The sequence below is a fragment of the Pseudochaenichthys georgianus genome, chromosome 11, assembly GCF_902827115.2.
Source record: "Pseudochaenichthys georgianus chromosome 11, fPseGeo1.2, whole genome shotgun sequence".
NCBI lineage: Eukaryota > Metazoa > Chordata > Actinopteri > Perciformes > Channichthyidae > Pseudochaenichthys > Pseudochaenichthys georgianus.
The window spans coordinates 14584352-14599373 of record NC_047513.1 but is presented as its reverse complement, the minus strand read 5'-3'; the positions used below and the strand labels follow the sequence as shown (position 1 = coordinate 14599373).

The 15022-nt window shown below is 40.8% G+C and overlaps 1 protein-coding gene across 2 annotated transcripts; it reads left to right on the top strand.

Moving 5' to 3' along the window:
• The first annotated feature begins 7405 nt into the window (after window positions 1-7405).
• dpm3 (dolichyl-phosphate mannosyltransferase subunit 3, regulatory) lies at window positions 7406-10876 on the top strand. 2 transcript variants are annotated; one of them, XM_034094508.2, is made up of 2 exons: window positions 7406-7609; window positions 9933-10876. In XM_034094508.2, exon 2 carries the CDS (start codon window positions 9980-9982, stop codon window positions 10256-10258), a length of 279 nt encoding a protein of 92 aa, XP_033950399.1. In that variant the 5' UTR covers window positions 7406-7609; window positions 9933-9979; the 3' UTR covers window positions 10259-10876. The 2 variants fall into 2 exon arrangements, with proteins under 2 accessions (XP_033950399.1, XP_033950397.1); XM_034094506.1 differs by lacking the exon at window positions 7406-7609 and adding an exon at window positions 9636-9712.
• The last annotated feature ends 4146 nt before the right edge of the window (window positions 10877-15022 follow it).

The window sequence follows — 15022 nt, the reverse complement described above, 5'->3', positions numbered from 1 at the left end:
TGCTTACTCAATGAAACCCCCTGGAAGAATAATGAATAGTGATTACCATCTGCTTTTGATAAAGATATTAACACCTCACATGTGTAGGTGCTTAGCATTCCTTATGTAAATGTAATGTAAATTGCTGGCGTTTACCTTTTATGAGCTTCAATATGAAAATCCACATGTGTGTTTAATTGGACCAACATTCAAGGGGAAACTAAGGGGGGATAAGGGTTTTCCTCAACCACAAAGGGAAAATAAAAATGTAGGAAAAAAATAGAATTGAGAAAAAAGAAATGATAAAGCGCACAGCCTTGACACAAGCCAAGGTTCTTTTTTTTTAATGTGTTAATAATAATAATATATTTATATATACAGTCTATGGTTAATACACACAGATAAAAAAACCCTGCCTCCATAGGGAGGTTTAGCTCTGATCCCCCATTATATAGAAGAAGTGGAATGTACTGTAAAGCATAAATACATCACAGCACAGCCTTACACCCACCCCCATGTGCTTGCTGCACCTCTCTTCTTTAGTCCAAATCTCTAACAGATTGGGTTTAGTCTGACTGGAGGTATGCAGCCACAACACCACATGTAGGGGTCTGCATAATCCCTGCACTGAGTATTAAGGACACAGCATGGGCATTCTTTTAAAGACCTGCTGGAATTACCAATACATAATCTCCATGATCATCATTTAGTATAGTTCAGTGGGAGAGGATGGGGGCAGGGGGATCTATAAGAGATATATGCAATCTGTGAGACAGTGTGTGCTGCCATGTGGAGAACAAACAGGACCCGGTCTGTTGGAATCCGCTAACACAACTGTCTTAAACAACATGAAGCTAAACCACATGTGCAAACGTCCTGATTTGTTTGTTAAAACCCGCTATGCGGTTTCTATAGCCTGAAGTGTTACACATTGTTTATAGGCTACCTGCTGAAAACTATTCTGCTGAATCATGGATCTCTGGGGTGGAAGCCTGCAATGGAAATGAAGTAAGCAGGGGGTGAAATAAAAAAGAAAAACATGAATATAATGTGTTCCTGCTGCCAGCTCTGTTTATTACAGCTGCTACCTGCACTTTATAGACTTTTTACTTGATTAAGAAGTAGATTAATTATTTATCTTCATATGCACACACCTTTACATTACAAGAGGTGACAACTCTTCACTTCTGTCTCTCCATATGTAACAGATGATTTTTTGAAGGGATTGAATCAAACTCGCATCATTCATTTCTTTTACATAGCTTGCCCTGCCTTTAAATTCAATAACGTCATCTAGACATTATTCTTCCAGACGTGACCACTGTTAAAACATTTATGTTTCACCTTCTCATCCATCCATCTACCCATTAGACTGAACCGCATTAATCATTTATAACTTCCTGCTTTTATCACATTGATAATCTGAATAGGGGAAGAAGAAACAAATCAATCAGCTAAATGTTGGCTAAGAGGATTTGAGGGGCATAGCAGAGCCATCTTCCCTCACTATAATAAATGAGGGGTGACAGTAATGCTACACAGAGCCCATATGGCCACTGTAAACAAGTGCACTGCAAGAAGACACAAGGCTAATTCTGTTCCACATTCACACTCCAGTGGCATATCGTCCTGTATTGGATTTCTGTACTGTACTTTGTTTTCTGGTTAATGAGGCGGGGTACAATGCTTGAGTGGTTTATTGCATCAATCAAACTGCATGCAGTGAATAGTGAGACAATTAGAGGGCCGTAGGCTGTGATGTCACAGGATGCATTACAGGAATGATAAGACATTCCAGAGAATATTCTTATTCCCTTTATTGCGTAGAGTTTAATTCAAAGATTGATGACACTTTCATGTTTCTCCATTAAGTATAAGGCTTTAGCTGGGTAGAGCCTACCACGTATAACATGAACAAAGCTACTTAATCATTAGGTTACATCTTTCTTTTTGAAGACGTTAAAACGCTCCTTCTTTATTATACGATTGTTTAATTTGCACAAAAGAACTACCACTACTACTTCACTGCTTCTGGGTGTTTCCCTCGTCTACTAATCTTTATGCCAAGCTTACATTCTGCTGGCTTTATCATAACACTTCATAATTGTAATTGACGTTTTTTATTACCATGGTGTATTATAATTGTCATAAGTATTATTTTCATAATCCTTTTTATTATGCATCATAATTTGATTAAGACTTACTGTAAGTTGTCATTGGGTGCTTTAAAGGAAGTAAGAACATACCTGGGGTTAAGGTTTATGTCATACATTCAAAGCTGATTTGAAGACACTAAAAGTGAACAATATTTTCTTTAAAACAAGTAATATAATATATTTAAATCTGAAATGTCACAAAACCACCAGCGAGTATCAGCTTTTAAGATAATGTACCTTATAAAAAGCCTAATTATGTTATGATTATTCTTTTAGAGTATTATAGAGTATATATATTTACGGATGCTTATAATTCTACAATGCTACAAGCAGATTGTAACACTTTATAAGTATATTTATAATGCATTAAAGACATGGTCATACAAGATGTTATAAAAAAGCTCTTGCAGGTTTACAGTCTGAAATGTGGGGATCATATCCCTAAAGAACGATTTCATTTTGAACCTAAAGTAATGGTTCACTAGTTTGAACCATTAAAATCTGTTTTATGGATTACGAGAGAGAAGTGGACCGAACTATATAACACAGCTTTTGGCTCTCAATTGTAACTTTAAGCTGGCGTAACTTCAGATATATATTTTTACACTCCGCCTGTAACTGTGATATTATTTTTTCCATAAAACCAAGGTGTGGAATAGCATTTTAGCGAGACTAATGACACAAAATTCTTCGTAACAAATGGTGTGAGCAGGTGTGGGACCGTTGCACGTGTGGTAAGAAACCATGATTTTGAATGGAGCTTTATATACTATGTGACATTTCCATTCAGTGAATAAGTCAGTCAGGACGTAGCAGATTTTGAGTGGTTTTCCATGGTGGTCAAACATGCTGAGTCCGACCTCAATAGCCCCCTCGCTGTTAAAATTCCAGGTCCCTGAAAAGTGAAAGGCTAGTCAAATCAGTATGTCAACAGGGGATCTGTAAACCACACGTTTCCTGGTCGGCTCTGTCAAAACCAGCTGTGCATACATCATAGCCTGCATGATCTGTGAGTACAGTTGAAGAAAGAAAGAAAAGACGGACAGAGGAAGGACCGACGTGAAGAAAACAACAGACAGAGAAGGAGACAGACGTGTAACAACAGATACCAACAGACATTTACAGAATTTGAGGAGGAGCAGGGGGAGTTGGTATTTGATCTCTGTGAAAAGAGAAAAACAGTTTGACAATCTCTCTGAAGTCTGACAACTACATCGTCCTATCTGTTACCGTGTCCAGGCTTCACAACAGCCCACCCTGGCCTTCTTGTCTGCCCCTCCTCACCTTCCAGATGCTCAGCCAGTGAAGGGGTGAAAGGTTGGCAGGTGCCTGGGGGAGCAGCCAGGAGCCTCAGGGTCAGATTTCTGAGGTCAAGCAGTCGCAGTATGTGGGTTAAACAGGGGCGGGCGGGAGGACGGGGGACAATATGGCTAGTGTCCAGAGCAGGGGATAGACGGGACCACAGAGCAGCAGTCTGCTCTAATCAACTTAATTTACGAGCATTGACAGACAGACAGCCACGCCTTAGTGAGGCGGTTACAATCAGCTTTCAGGGTATTACCCACTGCCCACCACAAATCCAAAATCCTTGACCTTTTGCATTTCCAACATAAGGTCAATGACGGCCACAATTGACATTTGACAATGTCAAATACATTGACAAAATGTACATTGCATTTGTGCGATAACAATTCCAAAACTCATCCGTAATGTGAAATAAAGAAGTGGCTGTACATTTCAAGTGGCATTTATCGATCATATGTGACGGACAAACTGCACCACAATTGAACTCTGTGCCGTGTTTAAAGGCAAACTACACTGTAATTAGTCTGACAAATCCATCAACATATTGATGTGAGATTACTGTGATCTCCCAAAGCAACATAACCTGGTTAAGCAGGAAGAGGACATTGTCCCTATAATGAGAAACCACTGGCAATGTATCGAATGCAGTGAGTGATGCTCACATCCATCGACTGGACTTAATGCGAATGTAACTTCATGTGCAGTTTGGCTATTGAATGCCCCAGTTTCTACAGTGCCCCTTCACTACATCAGTGAAATGAGGCCATAAAGTTCCTGATGTCTGCTCTGAAATCAAGGTGGTATTGGCAAGAGTTATGTCGTCTTCCTTATGGTTTATAGCTGAATTAATCTTGCAATACAACTCACTTCAGTAGCTACTTCTCCCCAAGTCCTCCCTGCAACACATATATCAAGGTAACACCATGTAGTGAGCGGATCGTATACTACCCCCTCTTCCTCCCATTACCGTCCATTATGTAAATACACAATGAAGTCCGTTTGTTTTAGTCTCGACATGAAGCCCCACATCATCCGCCCCTTGCTGAGCGCCGAGCACTGACCCACATTGATACATTTATAATCAATACCTCCCGAGGTCTCGTGCGCCGACTCGCCTATTGGATGTTGAAGGAAATTGTCCCATCCAATTTAAAATGGCCAGGGGGAACTTTCATAACCATGTGCCAATTAGTTCCACTGTCAATAATGGTAATGCTAAAGGACATTGTGTCCCAGGGTGAGCGCAGAGGAAAGATAGAGGGAGGAGGGAGACATCAGCTTATGGCCGTTGTTCATTGTTAATGGCTGTTACACTGACAAGAAGCATTTGATCAGACACACACACACACACACACACACACACACACACACACACACACACACACACACACACACACACACACACACACACACACACACACACACACACACACACACACACACACACACACACACACACACACACACACACACACACACACACACACACACACACACACACACACACACACACACACACACACACACACACACACACACACACACACACACACACACACACACATTTTGTGGGCCATGGTTGAGGGGGTTGTGTTATAGGGCAGAATTACACAACCCATGATGATAATAAGTAATGACGTCTTATAAAGGTCAACAAACAAAGCACTAGTGGGACAAACACAGGCCGTGTGATGAGATGCATTAGAACAGCATTGAGAGCATGGAGAGAGAGAGGGGGCGAGTAGGGGGAGGGAATTCCTTAGCTGTACCACTGCGGCCGACACAACAGCAGCTGAAACAGGTGTGTGTCTTCACGTGGGGCACCAAGGGCAACACAAGTGCTATTCTCACATGGTTCAGACCGGTCACACTTGACCGCACTTTGACCTTACACCCACTTGAGGAGCCCGAGACTTTATTAAGTAGGCCCTAAGTAGCGCAGGGGTCTCACAACTATTATCCCAGCAATTAAATACAGACTGTCCCCGTCAGTAAATTATCTTGGCTCAAGGATATTTATGAGCAGTGTGCTTGTCAAAGTCAAAACTCCCAGAAGCCCTGCTATGAATTCGGGACCCCTGATGCGCCGTATCAAGGGGCTCTCCACCCTGATGCTTCTACTTTGATTCGTGGTCACCTCGCCTGTCCGAAGAGACTCTTGCAAAGTCGTCCTACAAAACTTTCAATTAGTAACTTAAGATGTGACGTCGGAGTTGAGAAAAGACACTGATTGTAGGAAGTCTAGCTGATTGCTGGCATTCAACCAAAGTGTTCTTGAATGTGAGTTATTTGTTATTATTTATTACTCGCACATCAATAGAAATGCATTAGCTGTGGAGCCTGCCACATTACTGTTGCCTTGGTGAAGACGGCATAAGAATGAACCCAGTCGCCCTTTTAAATAGTTATGCCTGAGGAAATATAAGCTTTTAACATAATGTATCTCCTTTCTCAGCCAAAGACAACTCAAGAAACTGGTGTTAATCTTTTTACAAGATGTAAGGTTTGGTATAAACTTCTGTCGAGTGACTTAAGACTGTAATTGGCCTAAAAACTCTTAAAAAGAGCTTTGTTACTGGTCAGCTCAGCTTTTCAGACTAGAATATCATCAATGTATGGTTCAATTGTAAAGTTTCTCCTGATTGAGGTTTGGCCTTTTTTAAATAATGCTTCATTTTTAGTCAACGATGTGACGTTTAAATAGATTTTTGACAACTTCTAAGAGGTTTGAGAATGTTTCTCAGTTGAGTTATTTTATTTCCATACCTACATTTCATAGCTTTAAAGATCTTGAGCTTGTTTTGCCAGGCTCACCTCTCTGTGGCACCAAACCAGTATCACTTCTCGCTCTGCCACCAGCGATATCCCTGGAAGTGACGCACTTTTAGTCACTCTTTCCCTTTCCCAAACACATCGACACACTCATCTAACGACAACATAACACACAGCTATGGTCTCCAACTCAGGAAACAGAGGGTTCCTGTTTTTGAGTCAGAGCTCTATTGTTATCTTAAACAGCATTTTTGACAGTACATTCTCTCTCTCTCTCTCTCTCTCTCTCTCTCTCTCTCTCTCTCTCTCTCTCTCTCCTGGTTTTCCCTGCCTCTCCAGCTCTTGCTTCACACACTTGAGATACAACAGAATTATTATCAAACCATATCTTGACTCCTATAGCTCTTTAGTAGCACACCTTCTTATCGGGACCTGTCACTCTACTAATATTGACAAAGCCAGAGAGATAGAGTTAACACAAATCTCCATTAGCTATGTTCCTGTTTGATCTATGCCTCTTATCTTTGCTCTGTGGCACAGTCACATATATTCCTGCACGTGAGGATCAAGTATCTCCTCTTCCATCGCTCTGCCTTTTCTGATCCCTCTCACACACTGCTTTCAGGCTTTTTTCTAATTTTGTACGGCTATGCATCTCTACCCACACTGCATTGTGGGAACCAAGGTGCTGCATGCAGCCTATTGCACAGTGGAAGGTGTTAGGGGGATTGAAGAAAAGTCTGGATAAGCAACAGCTGGATTTAATGCACCGTTAAGGTCATTGGTTGTTCAAGCTGCACCTGCAAATCCCCTGATTTCACCCCCCCAACCCTCGTCTAAACCTCTCTCCCCTGCCTGCTCCCTCCTCTCCTCTTGTCTCTGTTGCCCTCTCCTCTTTCATCCACATTCTCAGTCCCCCTTTCTTTTCATTCCTGGCCCTCTCAGCTTTCTCGCTGCTGCCCTGTCAGCTATGAAATCCCCCCCCTGCACACTTTATTTTCTGGTTCAAAATTAACTGTTCCCACTGCTTAACCCCTGTCTCACTTTAATTCGCTGTCTCCTTTTCTGTGTCTTTTCTCCTTGTCACCTTCATACTCTCTTTCTCGCTCTATCTGTTTCAAAGCCCCTTCAGCTCACATGCTGTTGTGTTGTGTCTGCCAGGCTTTCTCGGCTGGAGCGCAGGTTTCCTGAGTCCTGGAACGGAACAGGAGCTGGCAGGGAGAAACACTGAGAAAATCCAGCTCCACTGTTCCCACTGAGCGTCACACTGAAGCAACACAGGCAGGACACAGCACACACTATGATGTATGTAATGATGCAGCACGTCAGGGGTAATCCCACCTGGATTCAGTTTAATGAATGGACTAAATGAAAAGAAACCTTACCTTCACAGTCTGGTATGTATCACATCTTACTCAGTGTGGCAAGTAGCTGCAGGCTGTTTTGAGTTGCCTCAACACAGGGACTAATTCATACATTTTATTATTTGATTTAATTCTGAAGATGTTTTTTAGTCCCCACCATTTAATTTACCACTGGAGACACCATTTAGGCAATACGATTCAAAGACAATTTAAGGACAACATTGTTGATAACTACAGAATAGATTATTTTTGCAAGTTTGCAAAACATGTATTGGTTTTGAATTCAAATACAGAATTTAAGTTTTATAATGTTGGAAATTGAATATCATAATTTATTCTTTAACCCGGACAGCGAACATTAAACCTCATTTTAGTTTCCACATCATTGTAAATACCCAAAGTTAGTTAATCGGCTAATTTTCATAGTCCAGGTCAACATATGAGATACACTCATCATTATATATGATGTATATGAGAGATACCCATCATTTTAGGGCAGTGGATTTTCATGGTGAATAGGAAGATGTTACATTCGATCCATTTTGTTTTGTTTTTTTCATTTACTATTAGATTATGAAAAGATAAATAAAAATAGTAAACTTATCAATTATGAAAGTAATACTTATTTGCAGCTCCTTGGTAGTACAATACAACTGAATAATCATGGGCAGACAATAGCAGATATCATGGCTGCTACACAAAGCCACAAAGATAAACCGTACTCAAACTGTAGCAGATTTGGAAAGATTTACAGATTTATGTTTCAGCAAACAGACAAAGACACTAACTATCTTCTAGCCATGCACATAACTGTCTCCATAAACAGAAGAAACAGGCTTTGCCCTTCTGGCAGACAGACGTGCAGATCGTCGCTTACACTATTAACACTGGTGAAGACAAACATAAACACCACCGTCCTAAGAATAACTCCATTTTCCCCCAAAGAATGATGTTTATTTCTCAGTGGCTCTCTGCTGAATGATGTTTACATCTCCCACTCCTCCTGATTTCGCCCTGGAGAGGTCCGTGCCCTCTGCACCTGGACAGTTCACCGCCCTGAATGAACAGAAGTGCCCCTCAGCACCTAAAGAGACTCTGGGATCAAACAACAGTGTGCTCCCCGAGGCCCCTAATGAAATTGTTGTTGCATTCTCAGGATTTGGAATAACATTATGGATAGCTCTCAGCTAGTACTAATGGTAAACTAATTTTCAAAATGGCTTTTCTAAATTAAGAGGATGGCACAGAGAAACAGATAAAGGTATAATGTGTGCTAAAAGCCTGACTGGGGCCTCATTATAGACTCAGTTGAAATAAATTGTTTTGTGTCCCTCAGCTGACAGGGTGCCGCTGTTGTTAATTTATCAGACAACAGTGTAGGGCAGCGTTTTAATGAAAAACAATGACAGCGACAACCATTTGAGATTTTTCAAAGTGTGAGGCATGTAGTAATTCATCTTTCAGACCACTGTCTTCTCACTCCACAAACAATTATACTCTTGTATAATTGAGATGTAACAATAAAATAATCTTGGGACAAGCAAGAAAAAAGGACTTAATGGCCAAGAATATAGTGTTAATTCAATGGTAAAAGTAATATGATTGCAACACATGTAGATGCAGGTCCACATTTGTATATTTATTAATGTGTGAATTCAGATTAAAACTTGCTTGCGATTAATGCATTTTGCAAAAGATTATGACAATTATTTAGGTAACTGAGGGATTTATAAACGCTTCTTTTTTAGTTATTCTGCAGCCAACATAGTCACTTTTTTAAATCTACATTAATGTATGTAGGCTATATTAAAAAAATAATGGCACTACTATGGTGTTGATGGATTTACATGCCAGAGAAATAACAACCCACTCAGCACTTTTATTACTGCCATTTGGTCCCTTTGAGAAAGATATATAGATAGATAGATGGATAGATATGTTGTTTTATCTTAAATACCACTGGGGAAAAATCCATGTTATGCATATCTATCGACACAAAGGTAATATTCCCCTGTATCTGTCACAACCATGGATGTATTAATAAGAGGTCACAACACATCAGGGACTACGTTTCCCACAAGGCGTTTCGGTCTACGTCATAAATCTGCGCAGAGCTGAGGTGGCTTTAGAGCGGAGGTAAACACATCGGATTACTTCCTTTAAACTTGTTTATTGAAATTGAAATTATATCAACACGAATGTGAATGTTATTAGAGTTGCTTGTGTACGACTGTTATGTTCCCGTAGCCTTCGTCCTGTCTTTCTCGTGTGTTGTTGCCACATAGCTAACGTGCGGCTACTTTGGTGTGCTAAGCTAATTGCCTAACAGCCTTTCAAACGTTCGTTCCTCCTTCAGGTTGTTTTCCCGGCGGCTCACCTGAATTCCCCGCTGCTACTCTCAACATGACTAAACTTTTGGAGTGGCTGCTCGGCGTGTCCCTGGTGTTAGCGGCTTGGGCTGTGGTGTCTTTCGACCTGTTGGAGCTGAGGCTGCCGCAGAGCTACCGAGAGGCGGCCTGGCCGATGCCCCTGTACCTGCTGGTGTCTTTCGGCTGTTACTCCCTGGGCACGGTGGGGTACCGGGTGGCCACCTTCAATGACTGTGATGATGCGTCCGCCGAGCTGCTGGGGCAGATACAGGAAGCCAAACAGGACTTGAGGAAAAAGGGCTTAAAGATATAGAGCTTCTAAAGGACTATGTAGACGTTTTTGAGAGACTGAAAGGGATGCACGGACTACTTTTACTAACAACATAGTGAATACAGAACACATATTGTTGTTTAGGGTGTGTGAAATGTGTTGGATGAAACTTTGAACTTGTACACTCTTTTTTTGTTTACAGCAGACATTGAATAATCATCTATCACAATAACCATTTATGCAGCAGTGTTTGTCATTATTCAGTGTCATCTCTTACAGATTAAATACTGATCAGATGGTCTTCTGGAAATGAGAAATAAACAGCCTGATACCTACTTGTATGAAGCAACATATTATTTAACAACACCATATTCTGTTTGAGTCCTTTAAGAGCAGGTGGTTTTACTGATGAACACATCTCAAACATCATTGAAATGCTAAAAAATGAAACCAAACAATGGGACAATCTCACTTAAGACTGTTACCATGGGGAATGTTCAAACGCTTCAATTTGTATCATGACTACACAGTGGGGACCGTGTGTGTGTGGCTTGTCTGTATAGATGCACTAGATTTTATCTGTGAAAAAGTGTACATTCCATTGTGCAGTCTCAGATGCTATAACTGGAACAAAATTAAAATTGAGTCTATTTTTCTTCATGTTTTCTTCTGACACGTGTTTTTGGGTTGGGGGTGCAGATAGGGCCAGGAGGTATGTGCATGAATGCTTCTATATAAGAAGCATTCCTTTTCCTTGAATAATCCACATGACTTTAGGACTTAATATATACTGTGCAAGAAACAGATCTCTTTTGTCCCATTGTGTAGTTAATGACATGATAGTATACATATACAGCATCCTCTTATGTATTCTCAAATCAGAAAATGTAAGCTAAATGCAAGCTATGGACTAATCTGATGTTGGCAAGCCCACTTCTTTTGTGTGAGCCGTAAATCGCTGCCTATGCTCATTTTCAGTAAGTTCCCGCTGGGCACAAAGCATAGCCCAGCCAAGGCATCATTATAGGGTTTCAAAAAGCTCCTGTAACTTCAGAACAAATGCGAAAGACTTGGCATTTTTTTTGTGAGCAAGCTATGCCTGTAGTGCCGTTTGGCTGCAGCCCCATCATGCCTTGCAACTTCACCCCCCATGAATGTCTGCAAGCTGTTGCAAGAGCAGACTGGATGAAAGGCAACCTGTTATTTACCAGCAAATGTTCTACTTTGGCAATTACACCAAAGGCTTCACTTGGTAGGCAGTTATATCTTTACTCGTAATCACATGTGAAATAGTTAATTACTTTTTCTTTGTCATCATTCCCTCTGAATCCAGCTTTCGAGATATCCATCTGTTCATTTTTATTCTGCGGGCTAGGAGACAGAAGTATAAATCAGATTAGGCCAAACATCTTTTCCAACATACACATAAACTTAATCCCAAACATAACCCTTTACATGATGTCAGGGGAAATCAAGTGTAATCTGATGGACAGACATAGATGTATCAAAGGCTGTCCTAAACAAACCTCAACTACTCACGTTACTCAAATACTCTTTTGTTTTAAATCTCCATGCATTTCATTTGCAGCACACGTAAAACAACTAGCATCAGCACTGTTGTTATTAAGCATCCTGTATGTTTAAAAGCAGATTTTGGCTCACCAGTGGGTTTTTTAAACGTTTCTTTCCCTGGCAATAATATGCTCTCATATGTAGCTGTAGGAATCAAAGTTGTACACAGTCGTTTTTACCATATCCTATTTGTATTATATAATTCGGATAACTTTGAGTTAAAAGCTTACATAAACTATACCAGAAATAATGTGACATCAAAGTTGAGTTTCAGTTCTTTTACACTGAATATGTGAGGCTGGTTTGCTATGAATCAGATAAATGGTGTTTTTGCTCTTGTATCACAAAGTGGTGAGTTTTGTCCACTTGACTCATGTGTGAAAGTAAGCTAAAATATCCCAGTGATGTAACATGTCTAAGTGGCAACTTCAAAATCCTCTCACTTGGATTGTTTCTATCTTCTGGTTTTGGGTTATGAAAGCCACTTACAAGTGATTTTCATAATTGCACTGTCTGTCATCGACAGGAAAGGATTTTGACAGTAAAGATGTCTGAGAAAGATGACAAACGTGCATAGAATGTTCTTCACTTTCTGCTCCAAAGTGGCACATTGATAAAGTACAGATAATTAGGAGAGGAGGAACAGGAAGAAAACCTATGGGGTTAGAGACAGAGTGAGAGAAGGGCCATTGGGTTGAGCCTGCAGCATGGCCCTACTGAAACCTTAAAACACAATACAAAAAGCTTTCCCAGAGACACTCAGTGACACTGCTGGGAGAAAATCCATCTCGACAGGCTGAAAACAAGACTGAAAAATGATAGGTTATCATTTTTCTGCAGAGAAAATACTCTTTTTTTCCCCACCCACACATTTCACAGCAAAACCTCAAACCCATCTAGTGACGCAAAGAAAGAGAGATGGAGTTAGTAATCGAGGCTCGGAGCTGAAAGAGATGGAGATTTGACACAGACACAGAATGATGAACAGTAATGACAAGATGAGAGAGGTGGATCGAAATAGGAGATAGGATACAGAGATGGTTTAGAGAGGCAACCCAAAAAAAAAAATTGGATGTGGGTATGAATAAAGAAAAAGGAAAGTGACTAAATCACACGAACAGGAAACCAGAGCATGAGCTGGAACAAGTAGGATGACCCTGGAAGAAAGTATGTGACAAGACTTTTTCGGGAAGAGAAAACCACACCCCGACCGCCGGCGATGGCAGGGGACCAAAATGTGCCCGGATTGGCCCAGCAGCTCTGACTTTAGTCTGTGTAACCAAGGTGCTTCCTTCCCATCAGCCCAGTCTGACCCTGCAGTCACCCTAAACTTGTATAGGCACTGAAGCAGGATTCAGGCAAAAGAGGGAATGAAAGAGCTTCCAAACATGCCGCTACAATAAAACGACATTTAATCCGAGCATGCAGTAGGCCTACATAATCGCTGAATAAAAATAATGTGGATGAGGTTAAAAAGTCAATCATGGGATTGTTCTTTCACTGCTCATAAACAGCTTCTTTGATACTTAAAGGACACCGCGGGTTCACATTTTAGGGCAGCATGGAGGCTTATAAATGCTACAAATAGCTTCAATAACATTAGGTAACCTCCCAACGGCCCAGTAAGGCAGATAGTCCTGGCTCTTCCGAGTAGTAACATACGCTAGCAGGCAGACAGGGACTGGATCGTCATGTGTCCTGCTGATAGTGAGGTATGACTCAGTCCAGAGATGCAGAGATACACCAGCTGGCCATGCCAAAGCTACTCTGAATTGTGGATTTTTCTTGCTGCGCCTCATGGCAGATTTGAGTTACATACAATGTCCCGCTCGGTTTAAACGCAGATGATGATAAATTAATAAAAGCCTAGTTTTCCTGCTGGTTGGGAAATGTTTAATTTAATATAGCCTCCCATGTGTTGCTATTACACAGTCATAGAGCTGTGGAGGCATTCCGATGTTTAGAAGTAATGTTTGCCATTTTCAAAATTGTTATCATTAGTTGTGCAGGTTCAGTCATAAAACAGCATAATACAGTTCTGACCCAATAAATTGTCAGGGAGTCACCACCTGGGGAACATGAATGTCTGTCGAACATTTTATGGTAATCAATCTAATTGTTGTCGAGACATTTCACACAAAATCGACTCGTTTCAACCTTATAGTGGTGCTAGAATAAAAGTCTGCGATCACTAAAAAGTAAACCAAAGGATTTATCCTCTGGTGACCATGAATGATGTGCGAATTAATCCAGTAAATGTTGCAATATTTTAAATTGTATCAAAGTGGTGGATCAACATAAATATATGCTATCCATAAAGCTACATGCTGCTGAAAATCTCAGAAGTTGCTGTTGAATTCCTAGAATCCTTAATGATTCTTCTACCATCCGATTAAAAGCAATCTTTTCATCATGCAGCTTTTCCTTTTCACCCGGATGATTGGAAAAGTCTTTGTAGATTCTAGAAATGCAGAACAGCTGTAGGTGTTATGAATCCATCTAAATATATATAGGCTTATTTATTTATTAAACTATATGCTTGGCTCTGTGAATACAATGTTTTTACACAAGACACAACACTTAGGAGAGATTTAATTTACAATATATAGAAGATGTTGCCTTGAAGAGTTTTGAAAATTGATTTTTGAGATTAAGATTCATGCTGACCTTGGAATGTGTATGGTCTATAGATTTGGGCCTTAAAATGTTATGCAAACAGTACATGGAGATTTCTTGGCCTGTGAAAACATTGCCCTCGGGTTGTTCATGCTCAAAGGTTGTTCCGGTTATCTACTGACCGACCCTTAACATTTAGTACAGCGTTAAAAGTTTCACACTTGCTGTTCATATTTACTCAAGCTGGTACGCAGAACGAGTGAGTAAATACAAATAATTGTCTCCTCTTGACAAGCCACTACTCAGTGGAGGCTCCTCTCGGGGTCTGGCGGTTAAGAGGCCTGTCTGCCAGCCCTAATTTATGACCAAGCCTTTGAAAACATTTGGGAGTTGTGGGGCCGCACCAGTTTCTGGTGCTACAGCTGTTTTTATTGTCACGGCCGTAAAGCTCCCCTGGGAAGGGAGAGACAAGAGAAGGAGAGGCGAGAACAATGGCTTGACATGCAACTTTGAGCAAAGTATCATGGTTGGAGAAAAAAGGAGGTGAGTATTGTGGGAGGGGAGTTGTAGCTCAGAATGGAGGTTAATCATAAAGTTGAGATAGAGACAGTTGAGGGA